Consider the following 23466-nt stretch of genomic DNA (forward strand, 5'->3'; position numbering starts at 1 on the left):
TACTTTATTGATCCCCTAAGGGAAATTATTTTTAACTTATGTATACATTTTCAGTGGCAAGCTCACACTAATAAATTCACATCATATTAATCTCATGGAAAACAAAACAATGTTATTACTTATTTTACTATTTTACCAATACTTTGTATTTCACATTTTCTGTCTGTCCACATATCACTGTCACAATTTCCCTTCACATTCCCTGTAATTCAGAGAATTCCCCGTAGTTCCCATATTATCTGTACTTCACATGCATTCAGTCTGTTCTGATGTTAATGAGATGACAGAGAGTGTGGCACTATTTCCATGAGGAATTAAAATAGTTTTGGAATGTTCTTGCAGTGAAGCAGGTTCTCTGTTGGACAGTGTTTTCCTGTTTGGAAGAACATGCACTGGATTGAGAGCCTGGGTGGAGCTTCTAAATCGCAACAGTTGTAGGTTGTAGGCACGCTAGCCTGCCTTTTTTCTTCCAACTGAACTGTTGGATGCAGAGTTCTCATGTCTGTAAAGGTTTTTTGGGGACCCTGCTCGACATGACGGCTTAATTCTGCAAATTCTGCATTCTGCCTTTATGCTGTCACGATTGTAAAATGCATCCAAATGCTGCTTTTTTTCCAGCTGTCACTCATCTTTTTGTGCACTGCACTCACCGCACTTCTCTTTCTCTCTGTCCTGCTCTGTACCCGTAGTAGACCATCAGCACGCCCTGCTCCTCCCTGCTTGATGTTATGATCCTTGTCTGTTTTCATGTGAATTGGTCGAACAACACATCAGTTCAAACGTCCAGTCTTCCCCGTGTTCACGGCACGGAGAAGACCATCATATCATTCTGTCTTGTATTAAATTGCAGAAAAAAAAAAAACGTCTCTCGGACGGGAGCCGGCTCCCATCGTTCACGAACGAACCGGCTCAAAGAGGCAGCTCTTTTCAGTGAACGACACATTACGCCTTGCTAGCAGCCAGACAGACGCATTTGCACCGCAAATGAGACACACTTGTCGTTCACATTCGTAAGCTTTTTTTAATTCCTAATGAGAATAGTATATTTGTTGCCTTTTATCGGGGCTATTTTAGGCGTGGTCATCGTCAAATCCGAGGTGAGCTTGCTAGCCTGCTTACATCGCTGAATGTTATGGTGTCACGTAACCAGCGTCATTTGTTGGACTGACACCTGATTGGCTTATCATCGTTTGTGACAAAAGGAGGCGGGATGTCTGTGAATTTGATTGGATAGAAATTTAAACAGCTTTACCAAGTGATGCTGTGTTGTCAAATGTATGTATTCTTTGAACCTTTCGCGAGCTACTCAGAAACGGGTGGCGAGCTACTGGTAGCTCATGAGCTACCTGTTGGAGACCAGTGCTGTAGATGCATTATGGACACCCTATTCAAATTGCAACCATGGGATGTTGTGTTGAGCACCAGCACAGTTCGATCAGAGTGAGTCAGAGGGGACGTCCAATCACACAAATATGGCTGAGTGTTTCTTTGAATGCAGCTGAGTGAGTCACATCGAGAGAATTCTTCATCTAAACAGCACGCCAACATTCCAGATGGAGCAAATGCTGTTTGTGAGTGTGTGTAGCATGTGCCCGTGTGCTTTATGTGTGTGTTTGTGCAAAGGTGGATATAATCGCAAAGTTTATTTTTCCTTCTGTTGGATGAAAAAAAGCAACAGCAACCCCATAACTATTTACTGACCAAATGATCCGCCTTTAGATTGTTTTCGCCTTCTACCTCAGCTGCCCATAGAGTCTGGGAATAATTAGGTTTAAACCCTTGGTATCTGCAAAATTACCTCATGCTAATGATAAGCATCTTATGGTGAGTGGAAAAGACAATGTGCCCAGTCATAATCTTTATTGTGTACTGTATTTAAACTTAACATCATTGAAGGCAAATTATGGATCGAAATGATTTTAGCTAGTATAGCATTTCGTCCTCTGTTAGACAGGCCACAACATAGAGAGGTGATGGGGCTTCAATGAGTAATTCATGAATGAATAATCATTTACACTTCTACGAAATTATATATTTATACCAACAAAAGGGGTTAGCACCTTCTTTTTTTTTTGACGCAGCAACAGTTGTGCTATTTGAGACAATCTGGAACAAGCAGGATTTAAATTTGGCAAAGGTTTCTGAGTGCAGAGTGATTGTCCTTCCAAGACAGATTATTATCAGAGGACAACTGGTGCAAATTTGTTTCCGCTTAAATAGATCACAAGGACGCATGAACGGACGACGGTGCCAACTGCTGCTGTTGTAAAATCCTGAGTGTGCAATCATTTGCTCACAAAACCATAAAATCATGAAACAATAATGGCGTTCATTACCAGCCAGCTCATTTTGGAGCGTTTTCTACCCTAGCGGTCAAACCGAGTTACTGCATCCTTAAATCACACTGTAGACTTGCATGCCACCTGCAAACTGTGATAAGCGGCACCTGAGGCAAGACAGTCTTACAAAATCTCCATAATATGTCAGACAGCATGATGATCACCAGCCATGTTGTTTAGGATTTTGCACCTTTTTCTAGCCCCGTGTCTCAGGCTGCCCTGTGGTTGACCCAAACCCAAAAGGTTTCAGCTGCTAATTAAGTAGAGGAGCCAGCGTCAGACATTGTGTGTGACCTGTTGTATTGTCTCACATAGGAATGTAATACTACTAAACGCACAAACAAACATTTGCATCTCTCTCTCTCTCTCTCTCTCTCTCTCTCTCTCTCTCTCTCTCTCTCTCTCTCTCTCTCTCTCTCTCTCTCTCTCTCTCTCTCTCTCTGCGTGTGTGTGTGCGCGTGTGCCTAGCAGCAGCAGCCACTCACACGGTGCTGGGCTGCAGGAGAGAGAGAGACCGTGTGTGCGTGCGTGCGATTTTGTGTGTATGCACGATCTCCAACAGGAACAGGATCTAAGCAGCCGGAGATTGAACACACACACACCCTCACACACACTCACAGTCCCGCTCAGGTTGTGACAGCAGCAGCAGCAGCAGCAGCCGCATGGAGACACCCGGAATCCCCGCAGCAGCACCATGCACCTCTAGGCTCCCGCACATCGCCTTCTGCGTGGCCTGAGAGGGAAAAGTCTGCAGGATCACTTTCTTCTTCTTCTTCATCTTCTCCGTCTGTGTCGCGGTGAGGCGAGCGGCACAGGTTTTTCTCTTTCTTTTCTTCTTTTTTTTGGCCAGCCCGTCAGTCCCTCATTCTTCCGCCTCTCGCTCGGTTTTTGTGACTTTCCTTGAGGAAAGGAAAGGAATCAAGGATTTTGTTTTTTTGCTTTTCGCCCCCGAGAGTGGACCCACTTTGTTACCGCCTCGCACCCATGAATTCAGATAAAAATGTGTACCTTGCCAGAGACAAAGCGGGCATCATGCGGAAGAGAGCCCTGCTCCTCCGGAAAGGTTGCAGCTTCGAGATTACCAGGTGGGTTCCTCTTCTTCTTCTCCTCCTCTCTTTTTTTGCGGGGACTGTCTTTATCTGGGACAACCGGGGCGATCGGGTCTGTCTCGACCATCACACACAGACAGGGAGAGAGCGAGAGAGGACTTTTACGATTAGACGATTGAGCAGTTTCGCCCTCACAATGTGGGTGTTTAATGTGAGTAATGTGTGTGGTTTTCAGGTTGAGGTTTCGATCCGCTCTGTGCGCGCGTAGAGCAAAGACGGATCCTCTCCAAACACCTAATCTCCGCTCTTATTGTGCAGCCCAATGGAGCGCAATCGTCTTGTTTTTCCCCATTTTCCCCCCACGCGGTCAGTCGCGTTCTCAGTTCTCTTTCATCCGAAACCAAATGGTTGATTCATGGCGATCCACCAACCTTGAGTGTCCCGCGTAATGATGATTTATTGACAATCTGCATTGACAAATCTTTAATGACTCCCACACCTCCTCCTCCATTCCCCTAAAGACCTAGTCTTTGGTCTCTGGTCCTGACTGATCCGTGTAGATTCTCGGACTCAAACTGTCTACATGAGTGAAAGAGACCCCCCTCCCTCCTGCTGTATTGCTTGATTGGAATGAAAAGCCGCAGGCTAGAGGCACAGCGGGACACCTGTGAGACATGCTGACTGTTATCCCACATCAGGTGCATCTGAGAGGACCTCCCCTCACATGGTGCACCTGTCTCAGGCAAATCCCTGCAGACAAGGAAAGTAAAGGAACAAGTCCTGCAAATCTGTTCTGTAATCTAATATACTACTAATAGAATTGGGGGTAGAAACAAACTGTTCATGATTTTTACGTGAAGGGACTTTGGATAATGATATTTTGGGAATGGAGCACCACCTACTGTACGTGCATCATCCTCCATCACACCCATCAGAAGTTTATGGTGTTTTGTCACAGTCGATAGTTTTTATGTCTTAAGGGCTCTTACATTGGCAGATGTGAAGCCAGCTTGTTCCTCTTTGCATAATCACTCTCGCCCCCCCTGCTTTTTCTTCCCAATAAACTTGGCGACTTTGACTCTCCACAGTTTGTTTGTGGAGGATGTAAACAACTAGGTCAGCTCGGAATCTTTTTAACCCTCAAATACCTTCATTGTTTTCCTGCTATTTGAAGATTCCTTCTCGCCATTCCACAGCAGACGAGTGCAAAGGGAAAGATGCGATAGAGAAGAAGGCAGGGATGCAATATGAATTCCATTTCATTGCTCTCTTGGCTGATACATTTTGTGTGTGTGTGTGTGTGTGTGTGTGTGTGTGTGTGAAGGTGAGACTTGTTTGTTAAAATGTGGGTCTGGCGCTCAGAATAGCTGTGTTTATCGTATTCACATCGCGTCCTGCGTGCATGGGCGTGAAATTCGCTCCAGCTTTGTGCCAAGCACTTACTTTCAAATTACACTCAAATTGTGCCCTTTTTAATGGGCTTGATTTGTTGGCCGGAGGGGGGTGAAGGAGTTTGTTCCCGCTCTGTTCGCCGCGGGCCTGGAGCCACATTGTAGGGGTGCCTGGCAGACTGTCTCTTAGAGTCGAGCGGCTTAATCGGCAATCAATCAGGTTGAGCCTAAAGTGCTGCTGCTGTAGGAATAGAGTCTCTGCTACACTGAGGCGATATGAAAGCCACTCAAGTACAAGGCTGCAGCTGAGAGACTCTGTGTGTAGTTCAGCGCAAAGACACACGTGTTATGTGTGATCGTATGCAGCCAAAACATTGAGGAGGAGATTATGAGACACATGTCAGGAGCGTGCTTTGTAAAGTGCATAATCAAATGTTTGCATATAGTGTTTGCCCAAGAGTTTCTATATGTACTGTATGCCGGAAGGGGAAATACATGAATCTGCCCTCTGCTTCTCTAGGCTACAGAAAATCCTCTGACTGAGAGATAAAAGCACTAAACAGACCATTTTCACCAAAATACAAGCTGCAAAATGACTCTGAAAGCAGAGAAATCTGTTGCCAGCAGAGATGCAGGTGAAGGATCAATCAAGGCTGCACCATGTAGTCAAAATACCATGTTACATTATTCTGAAAAACACTTTTAAATTGATCTATGATGTGCTGGATTTGTTGGTGGTTGCAGATGTTTATACTTTACGTATGTGTGTGTTGGGCATCTTTGTGTGTGTCTGTGTGTGTCTGTGTGTGTGTCTGTGCCCTTCAGAGCAGAACAAGATGTTTTTCCATTGTGGCATTTCTTCCACTGCTGTCAGTTTTTGTAACATGCTGTACAAGGGAACCTTTAATGGAAATCCTGAGGTAGACATAAACAAATCAAGATCAGAGGGCCGGAATGCCCTTCAGCATCAAGTCAGCTGGAACCCTTTGCATCATTTCATATAACCACGCAGGCCGTACGCTCTCCTGTCAAACCTCTGCCCGTCTCCGAAAGCCTCATACGTGGCCGATCTGCGCTCGTCTACAACACAACCGCCTCCACTCAACGTCATCTGCACGGCGATGCTGCACTGGACAAAACACGCCGAAAACTCACAGACTCTTGCCGTTGTCTCGAGCCCTGGCAGAAGAAACATAACTCTGCACTAACTAACAAATGCCACAGCTGGCGGAGGGGAAGGCAAAGGGGGAGGTGTGGGGGGTTGTGTGTCTGTGTCTGTGTGTGGATGAGACAAAGGCTGTAAAAATGCACTCTGAACTCCAAAAGCCTGAGCCTGTATCAAACATCACAGGGGGAAAAGGGAGTTGCGTACTTTTCGGCTGCACCATCAGCGAATTCTGATGTGGTGGAAACAAACCTCATTGCGTGTAATCGTCAATCCATAGCAGTAACGTTTGCAGTTCATTTAAGGGGAAAGCACGCGCTGGCAGACAAGGAGTGTGAGAGTGTGTTACCAGGAAAGGAAGGTCCATTTACCAGAGTGCTTAATCAGGCCATTGCATGATTAGAACATCTTAGGATTTGTAAGCGTTGCACAGATCTAACAACCACAGCGAGATAAGATCCTGATGGCAGTACAGGAAGGAAAGGTTAGATTTGACAGCTTTTATGAATGTTTGCTGTTCATTTATCAATATCGCCCAGCCCCCTCCTTCCTCAACGCACACACGCACTGGGAAAACACTCCACATAAAGCAACGGCAACTTCACCCAGCCAGGCCCCACGACCAAAATAGATCCTTGGCAGGTTCCACATACATGCACACACACACATACACACACACTGTAAATCTGTTGCACTCTCTCTCTCCCTCCTTCTTGCTCGCCCTCTCATCTTCACTCTCGCTGAACTTCTCGCTGCAGAGGTCACGTGAGTGCGTCGGCTTTGAGACGCTATCACCGCCTTCATTAGCCGTCCCCCACGCCAAAAAGAAACACCCCGCTGATGTTGTGTGGCAACGGTTGCCAGGGCACCTCGCTCTTGCCACAGCTTGTCAGATTGGCACGAAGCTGCATCCAGATGCGGCTGAAGTACAGCTTGGCGAGTTCATGCGCTTTCTCAACGACAAGGAGACTATTGTTAATTTGTAGCACATGTGTCTTTCCCCCAAAAAGGACAAGGAAATATGTATTAGGGTTTGTCCTCCTGTGGTTTCCTGGTGAAGGAAACATCAAAGCCGCGTGTCAATGAAGAACGTATGCTTGAACGTCAAACCTGTTTTCTGTGTTCAAAGATTTTAGAGTGGACTCGTATATTTTAAGAGGCAGAGACAAAGTGGTTGTGATTGGCTGGATTGCTGGGGTTTCCCCCTTCCTGTGTTACAGTCTCTCAAAAGCAAAATTCCACAAAAGTAAACGTGCGTAAGTATCCAATACGTTTATAATCCCACAGTGGGATAACTGTCTAGAAACTCAAAGTGTATGGAAGGATGTGGAAATTGTGTCTAAGAAAGTGGACCCAAACAAAGGAAGAATTATAAAGTAAACCATGTGTCTCCAACTTCCAATTTCCATGGTTTTGGAGAATGTCGGAGGATCACAGTTACTTCATGCAGCGCTGCTTCCTTCCTCACTGTTGTGAAGACGTCTGAGATGCGTTTTGCAATCAAGCGGAAACAAGGCGTAGATACAAGGTTTTTACCCGACGACAGCAAAAAATCTCCTTGATCTTGCAGAATGTAGTGGAGTAAAGTGGTATACTTGTCTGAAGTGTGGCAGCAGAAAATAGCCCCAAGTGAAGTATGAGTACCTGATTGAGGACATGAGCAGATGTTCTTCAATACTTTACACCTATGAACTACAGAGAAAGATCATATTACTTAACATTAAGAATACCATAGTGTGCATTTGGGTGTGTGTCTCATGTGATCTCCGTAGAAGGTTTTCAGCCGGGGATGTTATTGAAATAGTATGCGAGGTTGGTTCTGCTCGGCTCATACGCTGGGTCCCTCAGCGAGCCCCGATAAACACTGGACTGTAATGGCTCCCATATGTGGCTGCATAGCTCAGCACAGCTCAGCCCCGTGCACAAACACCGCAGAGCACCAGACCTCACTCACACTGAAAAATAAGACTCAAATAATGAGGAGAAGAAGAAGAAGAAGGGGGGAAAAAAAGTACAATCCTTGATTACAGCCCTGTGTAAACTTTTGCTCTTCCACTGGAACATCTGCTTCCATTTAGGGCTTAAAGACACATACTGTACCTACACATTAACAATGCACCATGCGCCTCTACGGGAAGCTTAGAAGCTGGAAAAACATTTCCCATTACAGTTGGCAGGCGTTGACCCAGTGCGGAGGGAGTTGCACTCCTAACAGGGTATTGGTTGAGACGTGGCCGGGGCCCAGCACCGCCACAAACTGCACCAATACACCCAGTCACCCAGCAGTGTTTTCATGCTTATACAAACTTCCCTTTTCTTTCTTTCTTTCTTTTTCTCCCCCCACATTCGCTGTCGAGGGTGACGCAAAGAATGCAAGGCTGTGTGTGTGTGTGTGTGTGTGTGTGTGTGTGACAGAGGACTGAGATGAAGGGAAGTCCGTGGAGTGCATGTGTGTATTTTCGACTTGCTTCACACCAACCGCCGCCCTTGTCCTCCCCCCCGTAATAACGAGAACGATCCGCGAGAGACACAGGACGAGAAAGAGGAGGTGGAGGAAATGGAGCCAGTGAAGGGTTACTGTTGTGCATTTTTTACCCTGTGGAGGATGGCCAAAACCTCTAGTTGCATGGGTCGAGAGAGAGAGAGAGAGAGAGAGAGAGAGAGAGAGAGAGAGAGAGAGAGAGCTGGCTCGGATTAAGTTGCCGAGGTATGGACATTCTTAAAATAACTATTTAAAAAGGGAGTTTCCCCCTCAACTTAATGGACTACATGCATGAAGTACAAGAGTGGTGAAATATGTGTTACCATATCCCAGTACAAGGTCATGACGCACATATACACACGCGTACAAATATGTGTTGGTGCGTGACGGCCCTTATTTCACCTGCATATAAGAACACACCATACCATGCAGTCCACTGTGATACAAGTTGCAGCCACATGAGGGCAGACTCTTCCTGTGAAAGCAGAGATGTGTCCATGTGGAGGAATTGGCAGTTGTGAAGAGTTCATGCTTTGTGTAACGATAACTGTGCATTTGAGGTTTCACAAAATGGAATCAGTCCATAAACTTTGGATTTGCATTAATCCTGACATGATGCCTGACATGGGGTTAGGGTTAGAGAGAACGACTTAGTACAAACCGGTCCTGCAAAACTAACATAGATGACCCACGTCTCATATTTTCCCGACACACACACACACTCACATTCGCGTTAGCCAAGTGGGCAGACGGGGAGAGTTGTGTCCAGCTTTTGTTCTGATCATTGCAGAGAAAAAAAGGTTAATTCACCTGATCGGATTTAATGAGAGGACGGCCATCAGTGGCCAGCGCCTGACACGGTGACCTGCTGGCCTTTGGGATGCTATAGCAACAAGGAGGCAGAGATCTGAATCCAAATCATGTGTGTGTGTGTTTTCAGGGTGTGTGTGTTGCATGTGTAAATGCTTTCCATTGCTGAATTTTTAAGCTTAACCTGATAAAGAAGCTGTGATCCCTTGCTGATATTAAACAGCACTCGCCGATTTTCACAATGATGCCTCATTATTCTGTTAACATGATTTCAGCTGCAGTACAGTGGAGGCATTGTGCTTTAATCAAATCATACAAAAGAGGAGTACATGCTGCGGTGTGACATCACGGCACGTCTTGATTTGCATCTGTTATCTGGGCATGTCTGCTTATCTGCACAGTGTTTATGTTCTATTTCAACTATATGTCAGATATCATTCTTTATGTTTGTAGTTATTCATTTACATACATGTCTTACCATCTATGCAAATAACTTCTAGTAAGATCCTCTGATTTTCCCTGATGTAGACTGATCAAAACACACACACGCACACACATAGTAAGAGAGGCCTGTTTATCCTATGCGTGGGAAAGGTGCCGTGTTCCAGACGAGGCTTACTTAGAGAGACTAAAGGGCGGGAGTGGCAGCTGTCCAGAGAGAAGACGGCGTAGCTTAAACCCACGGCCTTCAACCTTCAGAGTTAGAAGCTTCTGATCCACACATCACAAGCTTCAACTGTGTGCATGTGCGTGTGTGAGTGCGCTTGTGCTACAACTACTGCTTTTGCTGGCACCGACAACGCGGCTTTGCAAACCCACGCGCTGTAATGCCTACACCTACATATGTGTGCTGCTGTTTGAAGTGGCATTTGTCTGGGGAACACAAAGCCTGGGATAGCTCTCCACTGCCCGGTCCCACACACAAACACACACAGACACACACCACAAATCACACAAATAGGTAAGACGTTCCCACTGCTGTCTGACATCTTTGTGTTGCAGTTAAGTGTGGTGTTTTCTGTTTTCTGAAGGTTTAAGTTGCAGCGGATGACATGATGAATTTGTTTTCCTTGCAATTCTGATTAGCTCAGCGTGCTAGTTAGATTTATCCTCGCATTATTGTAGTGGATTTGTTTTAAGCTGATATCGAGCTGATATTTAGAGAAAGAAAATCTAATAATGACCTATCAATAACGTGTGCACATGCATACTTTGTCATTGTTAGGAATCAGTGCGTTGTCGTCGTCTCCTGGAGCTTGCTGCTGTCACGCTAGACTCTAGTTTTAGGTAATGTGACTCCCCGGGTCACAAACGCCTTTAACTGATATGTCTTTCAGCAGGAAGTCTTCCCTAGTTACAGACAGACTTCCCAGGCAACCCCCTCTGTAAACGATACGCAAATGACGTGTCGGCCTGTGGTTGTATCAGAGGTGCAACAATGGGAAGGTGTTCGGTGAGGTCGTGTTCATGCAACATGTATGAGCGGCCTTGTGTGTGTGTGTGTGTGTATGTTTGGGATGATTACCCTCAGGGCTCCAATTAGGGGTGGGGTGGGGAGGGTATTTAGGCATCTCAGGTTTGTTTGTATGTAACGTGAGTGCGTAGCTGCTCCTCCCGTGTTTTCCGTGGCTTCGTCCTGAGCTTCAGGCCGAAGCAGTCGCATTTCGGCGTGGGCTATTTTTATAAATGGTAGCCACGTCCAGAGAGAGAGAGAAAGAGCAGGTGAGAGAGAGAGGGAGAGTGCCTTGCTCTGCTGTCTGCTGGTAGCTGTGGGTGTTTTCCTGTGTTGTGGGCCACAGAGGGGGGTTTCTGCTGATTAAAAATTGATGAGCAGCTGAGTGCTGTGTAGCCTGAGCTGAGCATTCCTGCACTCTTTAATGTTGTGTGTGTGGACGTTGGTTGGAGACACAGCCTGTGGTGTGGCTATTGTGAGGGTATCAGATTTACTTTGGCTCAAATTTCTCTGTCTATTTTCTCTATTTTCTCTCTCTCTCTCCCTCTCTCTCTCTGTATGTGTGTATGTCCTCCCCTGGCATTAATCAACCATATTCCCTAGATTTCTTCTAGATTTGTTATTTTCAGTCTCTACATCCCCCTCAGTCTGTCTGTATTATTGTGCCTTCATGAGTTCAGAGAGTGAATGCAGAGCGAGAGAGAGCTCAATCCCTGACTCTAATGAAGGTGGCAGCAGAGTGTAATAAATGCTACTGTGTGTGTGTGTGTGTGTGTGTGTGTGTGTGTGTGTGTGTGTGTGTGTGTGTGTGTGTGTGTGTGTGTGTGTGTGTGTGTGTGTGTGTGTGTGTGTGTGTGAGATCCCACCCCATAATGTTAAATAGGCTGAAAATGTGTCAATCAAAGGCATAAGATGCACAAGATGCAGATGAGTGACCTGGGTCACATCATCATCACTGTCTCCTCTCCCTTTCTGTTGTTTGAGGCTTAAATTTAAATAAAAACTGGGCAGTGGAGGATCTAACCTGACAGATGGACAGTTAGCTGTGTTGTATAAATTATAGTCAGCAGGATTACTCAAAAAGTTAATAACTTTAAGTTGTTTTAGTTGTTGTTTTACATGTATTTAAAGGGTTTATGTCATAATAATGACATTACATTTGTAAGTGCATCATTGTTAAAAATGAAATGTAAAAAAGTCTATATGGATGCTCTCGCGCGCGCGCGCACACACACACACACACACACACACACACACACACACACACACACACACACACACACACACACACACACACACACACACACAGACAACCACACACACACACACACACACTGACATCACACTGCGCTCCGGGACGCTGGGTACCGAGGAAAAGCATTAAAATGATGATGTAACTTATTGCTTGTAACCACCACGACGAGACGCGTTCACGGTGTCACTTTGTTTCGCAGCGCCGAGAGAGAGAGAGAGAGAGAGAGAGAGAGAGAGCGAGAGAGAGAGAGAGAGAGAGAGAGATGCGCTTTCGGTGGCGCTCCGCTCCATCACGCATTAACCAGTTGCGCGGAGAGAAGACGCAAGTCTAGCCAGCTGTTTTTGTTTCTTTTGCTGTTTTTGATGTTTCGCCGCTCTTTGTTTCTTTAAAGAGAGAAAGGAAGCAGCGTGATCGCCGTTGTGTGTGTGTGTGTTTTGTTGCCTTGTCTGGGCTGGACTGACATCGCATGGGGACATGAACAGTGTGGATCCAGCCTCTAACAAACTGTTGACTTTCAATCAGCGGTAACAACAAACCAAACACGTCTCTTTTTCTGCTGTACAGTTGATCGCTTTCTTCTCTCTTCTTTCCTTCTCTTCATATTCGATGCAGCCCGGAGCACATTTTACTAAACTGCGAACACCTGCTCTGCTCTGCTCTGCTCTGTGTGTGTGTGTGTGTGTGTGTGTGTGTGTGTCTACAAGCTTACGCGTTGGTGCGTAAAAGCTTGTTATGTTTAAAATCGCCGAATGTTTGACTTATTTTCTCAGTTATTTTCTTGATGGACTATCAAGTTCTCCTCGGTGTCAACTGCATGATTCATTGATCGTTTCCATTCGCTCCGATGGCGAAACTGAGCGACTGAAGCCACAAGTCTCCGGTCTGATGTGTGTAGTGGAAGTGGCAAAAAAGCGCTGCGGGCTTCTAATTTAATGTTTGACCTGAACATGCTAATCCTTTACATTGGCCTATTAATTGATGGTGTTTTTTCAGGGTTCAGACATTATGTAAACGGAAAAATGATGAATTATTCATGTGATGCCTTTCTGTGTGTGTGTGTGTGTGTGTGTGTGTGTGGAGGTGCATGCAGCAGGCAGCTCTGGCAGTGGGACAGCAACATAACAGCATAGCTACTGTATTTGTGGTTAGTCTGCAACACTGAAATCCACTCACCAATGCACGAGAGTTCAGACTCAGTCCAAGGCCACTTTAAAGCTCATTTCCAGCTTCTGATATCTGGAAATTCCACTGCTGCAGTTGAAAAGAATTGCAGCATCAGCTGCAGTGGCACGGTGGTGCTGGCAGAGTGATTTCTGCTGTCATCCTTTGTCCCAACATTTTCTCAAACTGCTCTGAACATTAATGGTTTGAATTATCGCTGCTGCAGCTCTGAGTAGCCGCTGGTGTTTTTTTGTTTTACCACCGTGAGCAGTTCTTCATTTAGGTAGTGCCTGTCAAGATTAGTATGTGTGTTTGTGTTTGAGAGTATGTGTGTGTAAGCAGATAACTTAACTTCAATAAGCAGCCGTGGCTTAAATGATTTTTACTTTTTGACGTCAATATAATCTACATTGTGGTATAAAGGCGTTTGATGGTTGGGTGTTTGTGCCAAGCAAATGCAATTTAAACTGCCTGTTCAGCACTAATTGCCAATGTCAGCTCTCGATGCATTCATCCTGATCTGGTAACTGACATGTAAACTAACATTTAAACAAATCACATTGTTTAGCAAGATATCCCAAGTATGTGGAATTGCAAATGTGATGCATATGCTTTCCCCCCTTGTATGCTGCTTTTTCCTTTTCCTTTTGTTTCGTTTGTTTCGTGTGTGGAAGCCTGCAGAATGTTAGATACATTTCATACCAACAGACAAGCTGATTTGCTTTGCTCTCAAGATTCACTGTTTTCACTCACAGACCTTTTTCTGTGTGAGCATTAAGGTGTTTTTGGTGCATTTCTTTATAAAGCTATGATTATTTGCGTATAAGTAAAGGAGTCATTTGCAGTATTAGATTGTATCCCTTCAGGAGAGGGGGTTGGCTTTTTCTTGAGAAGCACTAGACTGTCAAGCATGATGGGGCTGAGTATGATTTATACTTCACTTTTCACTGTATGGAGCCTTTCAGTGGCCACTGTTCATTGTCTTGCAACTGAAACCACAATCTGTAACCTTTCCCATACTCCATTACTGAGGCGGCAGTTCAGTAATAAATATCCATTTTACCTTTTTCCTTTTAAGAGCAATTTCTCTCGGGCACTGGCTTTCAAAGACATTTCTCTCCAGTGAATATTCACGCCGCTAAGAAACTCAATATCTTAATGTGCGGCGTATGATGTCTAAACATACAGGCAGCACCGAATGCAGGTCTGTACCTCTCACAGGGAGAAAAAGCAGGTAGCTCATGTAACAATCCAGGACTATAATGGAAAAGTATTAATTACTAGAAGGCACTAGAGTTCATACCTCCTCCAAGCCCGAGACGTCATCAATAATGCAATTTAACAGGTTATTGAGTAGGTAATGATCACTCGTAAACCAACAAACCTTTGATTCTATCATGTCCTGTTCCAAATGTATTGGTAAAAGTCCTACTGTAGCTGTCATAGAGTCATAGTGCCATCTTCACAATTTTGGTTTTAACAGACTAAATCATTGAGGAGATGCAGCACTGTTTGAAGAATGAGCCACGTCCACTCATCCGCAGCCAGTTCTAGCTAAATCTAAAAGATTATTACATAAACATACATGAGAAAAGGTATAACTTTTGTCTGACTTGGTCCTGATATGCTGCTATATGCTGTGACAGTTGACGCAAAATTGTTGGGGGAAATGCTGAAAGTTACTGAAACATGATGTGTCATTGCTGTGTGATCATTTCAGACTAAAACCTGAATTACCAGTACAAAGTCAAATCCGCTCACTGGAGGAAGGATGTGGCTTTCATTAAGCTCAGAGAGGCTCGAGGGTGGGGCATGCACACTCAGTCATCCCCTGCGACCACCTCCTCAGAGGACAGGTGAAGGGCAGGAAAGACCCTGACCTGGGGGGGAGATTGGTTGAGAGAGAAAAAGAGGGAACGCACGATGAAAGCTGGAGTCAGATGGACCCCACCCCCATCGACAACATATATAGGTGGCGAGCAAGGTGAAGTAAGGGGAGACTCATGGATGCATACTGTAGCGTAGGCAGACTTTAAAAGGCGGCGTGTACATTATGTATTAACACCCCCACTCTGCCTTCATCTTCTCCGCAGAGAGAGCGAGAGAGAGAGAGAGAAAGCTAACCAGAGAGGGGAAGAGTTGTGGGGGGATGATGTGGTGGAGAGTGGGGGGATGTGGTGAAGAGCAAGAGGAAACATGGAAAATACAACCCAGTCACAGCTCACAGTCATATACTAGATACATGCACACATAACATATAGTAAAAAGCTCTCGTAGACACGGACACACACATGTACAGGACATACTGTGTGTCCAATCCTTTGTTCTGCTTGGACTCAACAGACCAGAAAAATACGTATGTTGTGTTTGTTTTGTTTCTGAATGAATTTAGAGGCTGGAGTATTGGAGCCAACCAATTGCGCCATCCGATCAGGATTTTTGTGTTAGTAAGAGAAACTTAAGTATTGATTTCTAGCCATTTGTTGCATTTCAGACACTACTTTGGCACTTGAGGGATAGCGGCTATGACCACCGGTCCAAGCAATGAATGCTAGGTTACTTCACTCTCATTGAAATCAATAAGGGCTTAACAAACAGAAAATGGTTTGTTTATACTTAATACAGTCAAGATTGGTTGAAAATCCAACCAATCTTGACTGTATGAGGCATCTTTCTGGCCCCGGCATGTACTGAAGCTCCTGGCTACTCTGAATTGGCAATATTTGGTTCCAGTTGTTGCTTTAAGACAGACGAGATGGATTTGTTTGAGGGCAGGCGAGTCATTAGGGTTAATTGGGTTATTGTGCACCTGATGGGAACCATGAGGCACAAGCCATCATCTAGTCACATTTCCTTATTAATCGCCTTCTCTTCCCAGACATGCAGTGTGTATGTACCCTGTTACACATACACATCTCTTTAAAAGCCCACCAAGGGACAATGGCTGCATATCAGCTGGAGCTTAGAAGCCTTAGATACATTACATTTGGACTCTATGTAACAATGGCTCATAAATAAATGTGTCATTGGGACAGATTAGAAGTTGTCCACCTTAACGGCACAAACATGAATATGAAGTTTCTCCTTCTGTGTGGGTTTTTGCACTGTAGTAAGGGTCTGTGAGTATTAAATAATGGACAAACTAGATCGTTTTGGAGCAATAATCGACCCACTACATCCACTTTATTTCAGCTCACTTTCATCTCTTCCCAAACATGGAAATGGCTTTAGCTGTGCCAGCCAAGAAGAAAGGCTTGGGCCCTTTCGTTTGTTGTTAAGCAAAATATCTTAGATTGGAGCTCATAACTTCTCAGTCAACCCCTTGAAACAATTGTTTGCCCTGACGTTTCCCCACTGTTCCCTGCCAAGGATGAGCAATTGCTTTCCTTTGCCAGTTCTTCCTGGCAACGGTCTTGCCTCACTAATGGCTTTGTTTCTAATAGGATTTAACCAGACTTCTGCCATTTAGTCGTCCAAAGAAATCAAACACAATAGACAGAAGGGAGCTTTCAGACCGTTGTCGCTGTCCCTGGCCGAGAGCAGACAAATAAATTGATTCCTTTCAAATGAGCCTGTTCTCCCCCAAGATTCCCTGCCTTTATGCCGTGCTACCAAAAAGATCCTTCGATTTGGATTAGCATGGATCGATAGCAGTAATACGCAGCTTGCCCGGGAAAGTGAGGCAGGTACAAATGTATCGCACGCACACTCAATTATAGACGGAATGGGCCGTTGGTGATGACCTGCTTGAATATATTAAGTGCACACCGGCGTAAACTAAGTGTTTGATACAGACGCTCTGATCGCCATGACGACATTGTTCTGCTCTTTTTTGGGTCAGTCAGTGATATATGGTTACTGGTGTCCATTTGGTTGCTTCTGTACTGTTCTGTACTTGGCCATCGAGCTACGTCGTGGAGCCTAATACAAGAACAAATATAGGTGCAAATCTGTAACTGTATTTGTTATGAGCTTTTTGCCTTTCATCAGTTCTAGAACGCCGCAGAAGTTCACTATTTGGGATTCGCCTAACCCCCCCTAACCCCCCCACCCCCCACCCGCACCCCCCACCCCCCCCACCCCTGCGCTGTCAGAGTCGGCACGACAGGGGAAAGAGAAAGGTATAAGGAAAGAGGGAGGTGGGGCGGGAATGTTGTTAGAAAGTGTGTGAACGTGGACCTGCATGTTTGTATGCGTGGGTGTGTGTTTGTGTGTGCGATGGAAGAGAGACGGGCCACGAGTCTGACCATGCGTTTGTGTTGCAGCTCTGCCTCGGAGGACTTGGGCTGCAGGCGTGGAGACTTCAGCAGGAAACACTACGGTTCAGTTGAGCTGGTGAGTCCCACCCACAACGCATTCATCTGTTTTTGGTGTCTCCTCCTCTCCTCTCTCTCCCGCTGTCCCTTGTCTTCTCCTTCTCCGTCTCCTCACATCCCCCTGTGTTTCCGCTCTCTTCCTGGACGAGTTTGTGTCTCTTCCGTCTCTCCGGGCTCTCGCTTGGCACTGGAGGGACAAACAGAGGGGGGGGACTGATGAGTCATGGCGTACTGGGCGTGTCCCAGTGATGTACTTTGCCAGCGTGGATCACAGTAGGCGCTCTGCTCGCCTTGATGCCGGCCTGTCCAAGTTTCACGTGTTTTGTTTTGATGCTGCAGCTTCAGAGTGTTTGTGAGTGTGTGTGTCTTGTGGTTGAATACTAAGCTGTTGAGTCATTGTTGCTTCGTGTGTGAGTGTGTGTGTTCGTCTCTTCCCCATGAAGGACTGAACTGAGCTGTACATCCCGATAGCCCGGAGTGACAGGAGGTCCCAACTGCGCTCTGACTTCCTACCAGGCAAATATTGCGGCTTGGTCCACGAGTTCTCCACAGTGTGTGTGTGTGTCAGATTAGTGTTGAGGAGGAACCACATGCTGCTTATCACCACAAGCAGACACTTGTGCGTGGGTTTTGTTTATGTGTGTGCGAGAGCAGTATCCAAACCTTGTGGTGAGTGTGAGCCACCATGAGGTCACATGTAAGAGCCTCGATATTCAAAGTGTGTGCGTGTGTGCGTGTGTGTGTGTGTGTGTGTCACTGAGCAACTAGAGATGCATTTTCCTATTCTACTGTGTGTGTGTCATGCTTCCCTATCTTTGTCATCAAGGAGGCTGTGTTTTTGTTGTGTTGTCAAGTCTGTCTGTCTCTCTGTCTCCGTGTCTGTCTGTCTGTAGTTTAATAGTTTCCTTCGTACTTGATGAGCAGATTGGATGCAAATCCATTACATGTTGTTGCAGCTGTCGGGCTGATGGTAGCGCTGGAATAACCACTTTTATGTTTTGGCCTGTAACCTTTTAATTAAACATAGATTCAAAAATGATGCCTTGGGTCTATCCACATCCGGCCCCATAGACCACGCCCACTTAAGCCTAACCATTCCAAAACCTTTTTGGAGAGATTTGTGGACTAATGTGTGGGCTTAGTCAGACAGAAGTAGTCTGACTCCTGTCCCAAGTACGCAGATCATCTGTGGTCTGATCTGAACTCGCTCTGAATCAAATACCAGGATGTACTGCGTGTTGCACGTACTGCGTGTACTCACTATTTAAGGCCGCAAGTCCCCAAGGGAGGCTTGTGCAGAGGTCAGTAGAGAATCTGGAAAATTCAGGTCCGGATGCCTCTGAGCAATAAAAGACTTCCCTGTGCTGACGGTCGTAGAATCAAATCGAAAAGATGAAAGCTTTGCAACTAGAGCTCCTTCTTCCGCTCTGCTCACGGCGTGACAGAAGTGTGTTAGATATGACGTGTGGGATTTGTAAGATATGGAAAATCTGGTTCTCACAGAGGGATCTCACTAAAGTTTGCGGTGCGTCAGTATGTCTGCAACAGCGGGACCCTGGCACTGGGACGCCTCACTGGGAATAGAGCCATAATCAAAGTAATCATGGCAAAAGACTGAAGGTTTGATGTTGTGTTTCATTTGCTCATTGGCATTGATTGATGGAGGATCCCTTGCTGCTCCGGCTATAGTTTGGGAAACGGCATGAGTCATTCGTTGGCCTGGTTGAATTTTTCATTTTTAATTTCAGGACAGAATTGGCAATACATTGTACAATGTTGGAGTAATATACACACTCAAAATGTTGTATTTACTGAAAGAATGTTGAATTTTGTGACTTGAAACCCAATTATTCCGATTATTACTCCTTTTCTTGCAAGGGTTTGACTCCTTATTCCAATGCTTAGACTAACAAATGTCTGAACACAAGCGGCTGATGCTAATTCAAAGCAGGGTCTGCATAATAACAGCGGCCGGCATAAGCAGAGCCGTGACTCATCCTGTCTGTTTGCTTTATTTTTGGCGGCTTGTAAGACTGAGTAGCAGTTGCCAATAAACTGGTCTCACGCAGAATAGTGGTAATATAATTCACACACACACAGATACACACACACAGAGGTAATCCCAGGGAGATGGATGGGGTGAGTTTCATTTCAGGTGTTTTTAGGTGGGAAGGGGCTCGGATGAGAGAGAGTGTGTAGTGTTCTTGTTAATGAGAATGAGTGAGGATAGAATGTTAGTGGTGGACGAGGTAGATACCAAGTCAGGACCGGCCCTTTTGGAGCTTGGACCGTCCCATTCTTACACCAAAACAAGCCAGCTGAGACGGGTTGAATCCGGGAACGGATCAGTTTTCCCTGGCATATTCGAGTCGGAGAAGACACCAGCGGGCAGACCTACAGGGATAATGCATTCAATCTGGCCTGGGGATATGGTGGGATCTGGCGAAGATGACTTGCAAGAGGGACATCTGCGCTACAATGCTTAGCCTGCAGCCTTAGTCACCCAAACCCAGATGGGCAGTGGGGAACGGATAGCGGGGTAAAGTCTTTGAGTTTGAGGTGGAAACTCTCCTCTGTGTGCTTCTTTTTAAAAAGATAATGGATCAAACAATGTTTCACCTTGCAGCAAGAATTAGAAACACAACCAAGCTCCTCAGATACGTGCACATAAAAATCTCACAAATGCACAAATCTCCAGGATTGTAATGAAGGTAGTGAAGCGAAAGAGCTCATTCCCATTCCACAAAATGCACAAAAACAAGGAAATGCGGAAGTGCGATTTTTATTTCTATTCTCCCTCAACTCATCAGGAGCGCCCTAGTTTATGGTGTTAGTGGAATAGTTATATACGTGCCGGCTCACTAAACTGGAACATATTGAATCCCGGGATTTTGTTCTCTTGAACAGCGGCGAGAGCTCAGAGACTCGTATTTTAAGAGCCCATTTTGGCACTTTGCTGCTGTCTTCTTCTCTGGTAGATGGAGGGACATGAAGAGTGTGAGCTGTGGATCTGTATGTGTGTGTGTTGGGCGGCTTTGTGTGTGTGTGCGTGTGTGTGTCTGCGTCCCGTTATCAAGCTGCCAGAGAGTTCCACTCAGCCTAAGGTGCTTTTTAGTAAGTGACACTTTTGTCTGTTCATTTAAGTGCATGTTTTTTCTACTGTTCTGTTCGTTATAGTCGTTTAGTGGCCCGTATTACGTGCCCAAGTCACTTTGTGTCATTGTGAAGTATGTGAGACCTATGTTAACCTCTGTGCCTGCATTATCAAAGTGCACACGCACACACACACACATTTAAGACACTCACCTTCTAGTTGTATTAAAATTATCATCACAGCAAAATGTTGAGATTATAACTGTTATCACAACAATATCAAGGCGCGTGTGTACACACTTGTCTCAGTGCCACACACTGCTCGCTCTGTAGGATCTCACTGCAATGAAGGTGATGAAGACAGGTGTCAGAAGAGGCGGTGTGTGTGTGTGTGTGCGCGTGTGTGTGGAGGTTAGCTGTCAGTCTTGCACGGTGTGCGACGAGCAGACGGCTCCTTTGTCACCTGCCCACCAGTGTTACTGTCACGACCTCAGAGGCTTTGACTGCACTGTCACTTTAGATTTGTTCCATCACTGTGTGTGTATGTGTGTCTGTGTTCAATACATGTATAGTTGTTTATTTTAATCTTAAATTAATGAAGAAATTGTGTCGTTTATTTCACCTTCATTGGCTTGAGAGTTAATTTAAGTGTGGAACAAAGCCAGAACAATAGGTTCAACTAAATGCAATGCAGCCATTTATTTATTGTTAATGTCGCACCTGTGATGGACAACTGGCACGTCTTAGGCTGTTTAATGCCTTAATCCTAAAATAAAATAACCTTAAAGTGTTTCACATGAACACAATTAGTTGTAATGGAGTTGTGTGGGAGGAATTATGGGATGAAAAAAAATGCATATTAGACTGGAACAGATGGCGGCGCATAAGCATCACCGTGGGAGCTTTGTTAAAGTTTTGCTATCTGGTGTTTTTCTTGTCTTCCAGTGTGGGCAGATTTTTGGTTTCGCAGATCCCAGCACACCTAACAGATTCACCCACCACTGCCCGTATCAAACACACACGCTCATGGACATAATTGCAGAGAAAATGGGCTTATATCACCACGGCTTGATCGTTCTCCACATGCAGTGCAAGTTTCTCCGTTTGTGGCTTTATGGAAGCTGCAAGACGCAAGCTAAACCTGTGATGCGATGGGAGTATTACCCCCCACCACCCCTATCCCGACCATTACCTCTCATCTCTTATCTGCTGTCTGCCTCTCTCGAAACGTCTCTGACACACTACGTCTTTCGCACGCCGCCGTCTCGTTATCTTGCTGTGACAACTTCACTTCACACCCCAAGAGAATTTTGAGATGTGTACTTATTAAGATGTAGCGTTCAAATGGATATAAAAGTATGACTTAGGCCTCCACTTCACTTTCAATTCTGGCCACTGTCTTAAGTTCAACAGTTTAGGTTCTTTTCATGTATTGTTCCATATTCTTTGACATATTCTAGGTGTGATCCCCTTCTTCCTGTTTCACTTTTCTCTCTCCTGCCCCGACACATTTCTCTCCAATGAGTTCCTAATTCAGCCCAAAAGCCAAAGCCTACAGGTCTGAAATAAGTGGGCGTAGGATGTTTACCCAAAGATCCAGTGTAACTCCTTCTATCCGCCTCTCCGCCCGGTCGTTTTGTCCGATACATAATTAATTGTGTATTAGAGCAGCTGATGCGTGACGCCTTCCCATTGATCCCAGCTCTCCACAGCAGTATCTGCCCACTCTTGAGGGCCCTTCGCTGCCAGTTTGCCCCTGGGTGGGTGGGCCTGCCTTCACTTGTAGTCATTAGGTTTGTGCTGGCCGATGTTCCGTCAGTACAATTGGGGAGATATTGACATGATGCTGTAGCGTGGCTCGATTTATCCTCGCCACAGGCAGTTTTAATGCTAATCAGACTCAGTCGGTTGCTGCACGGATAACGCCCACATTACAGCGTGTTTGTTTTGATATACGTTTTCACCTCTGATTTTTCCCTTTCATGGACAGAGGGAGGTTGTGTTGTTGTGTGACATCATCATGCATTATGCACTGCAGGATTGCAAGTTTAGCAGTGTGTGGAGGCCTTTGTGCCTGATTCCAACCTGACTGCCTAGTAGTGATGGCCGCTATGCATATTAACAGCATTGCAATATTATAAATTGAAGCTTTAAGAATCATTAAAAACAGACCCATGCTCGTCACATTGATTAAAATGATTTATTGCAGTAGCAGGAGTAATTACTCCTCTTTTAAGTCTTACAGACTATGATTAAAACGTTACAGATATGCTTAATTTACTATGGAGTCCATCCTATGTACCAGCAGATGTTATTGGCTGTATTTGTTATGTTTGTGCACAAAGTAGCTTCACCTATGATGGATCACAGTGAAGGGAGTTTGTCGGCACAAGTTGCAGTAACACCACTGACTTATTTGACCACTGGGTGCTGTATGAATGGACAGGTGGAAGTGTAGAAAGTCACAGAAGCGTTGAGCAGCACAACAGCTTGTTTCTTAAAGTTATTTGTAAAAATTCGTTTTGTAAAAGTCAAATTGTAACTGCAGCAGAGTGTGCCGTCAGCATTCCGGCAGAGACTTGATCTCGTATTCACTCTGGAGAACCTAAAGAAGCTTTTAATGATGAAACACTCACTAAATCATCTGCTTCGCTCAGCAGCGGCACAAGCTGAGGGTTAATCCTTGCCCTGACATTCTGCTGTGTCTTTCTGCCTCCAGGGCGGCAATACCGACATGTTGGGAACGTCACGTGATCAGCTACCATAACTACGTGACTTCTTGGCGATGTTGTGGAGGCTGAATAATCAAATGCTCTCTGATAAAGAACAAACCAACAACATGTATTCCTCAATGCAATACTTGTGGCCTACCACACACACACACACATCAGTAATTTCATCAATAAGCAGTCTGGCTCCACTGTGTCCTAATTGTGTTTTGAATGTCCTCAC

At 45.3% G+C, this 23466-nt stretch overlaps 1 protein-coding gene across 3 annotated transcripts in view; it reads left to right on the top strand.

Annotated features, from left to right (window-relative positions):
• Window positions 1-2750: 2750 nt before the first annotated feature.
• Window positions 2751-23466, top strand: part of garnl3 (GTPase activating Rap/RanGAP domain like 3) — a 45206-nt gene continuing 24490 nt past the window's right edge. Inside the window, exons 1-2 of one of the 3 annotated variants that reach the window (XM_076158716.1) lie at window positions 2751-3424; window positions 17371-17440. In XM_076158716.1, the coding sequence (XP_076014831.1) occupies window positions 3324-3424; window positions 17371-17440 (171 nt within the window). In that variant the 5' untranslated portion in view covers window positions 2751-3323. Of the gene's footprint in view, window positions 3425-12228; window positions 12469-17370; window positions 17441-23466 lie in introns of those variants that run through there. The other 2 variants (XM_076158714.1, XM_076158715.1) reach the window with 2 other exon arrangements.

The sequence above is a fragment of the Genypterus blacodes genome, unplaced genomic scaffold (genome assembly GCF_046128005.1).
Source record: "Genypterus blacodes isolate CSIRO-AG114 ecotype Tasmania unplaced genomic scaffold, CSIRO-AGI_Gbla_v1 ptg000085l_1, whole genome shotgun sequence".
Classification (NCBI taxonomy): domain Eukaryota; kingdom Metazoa; phylum Chordata; class Actinopteri; order Ophidiiformes; family Ophidiidae; genus Genypterus; species Genypterus blacodes.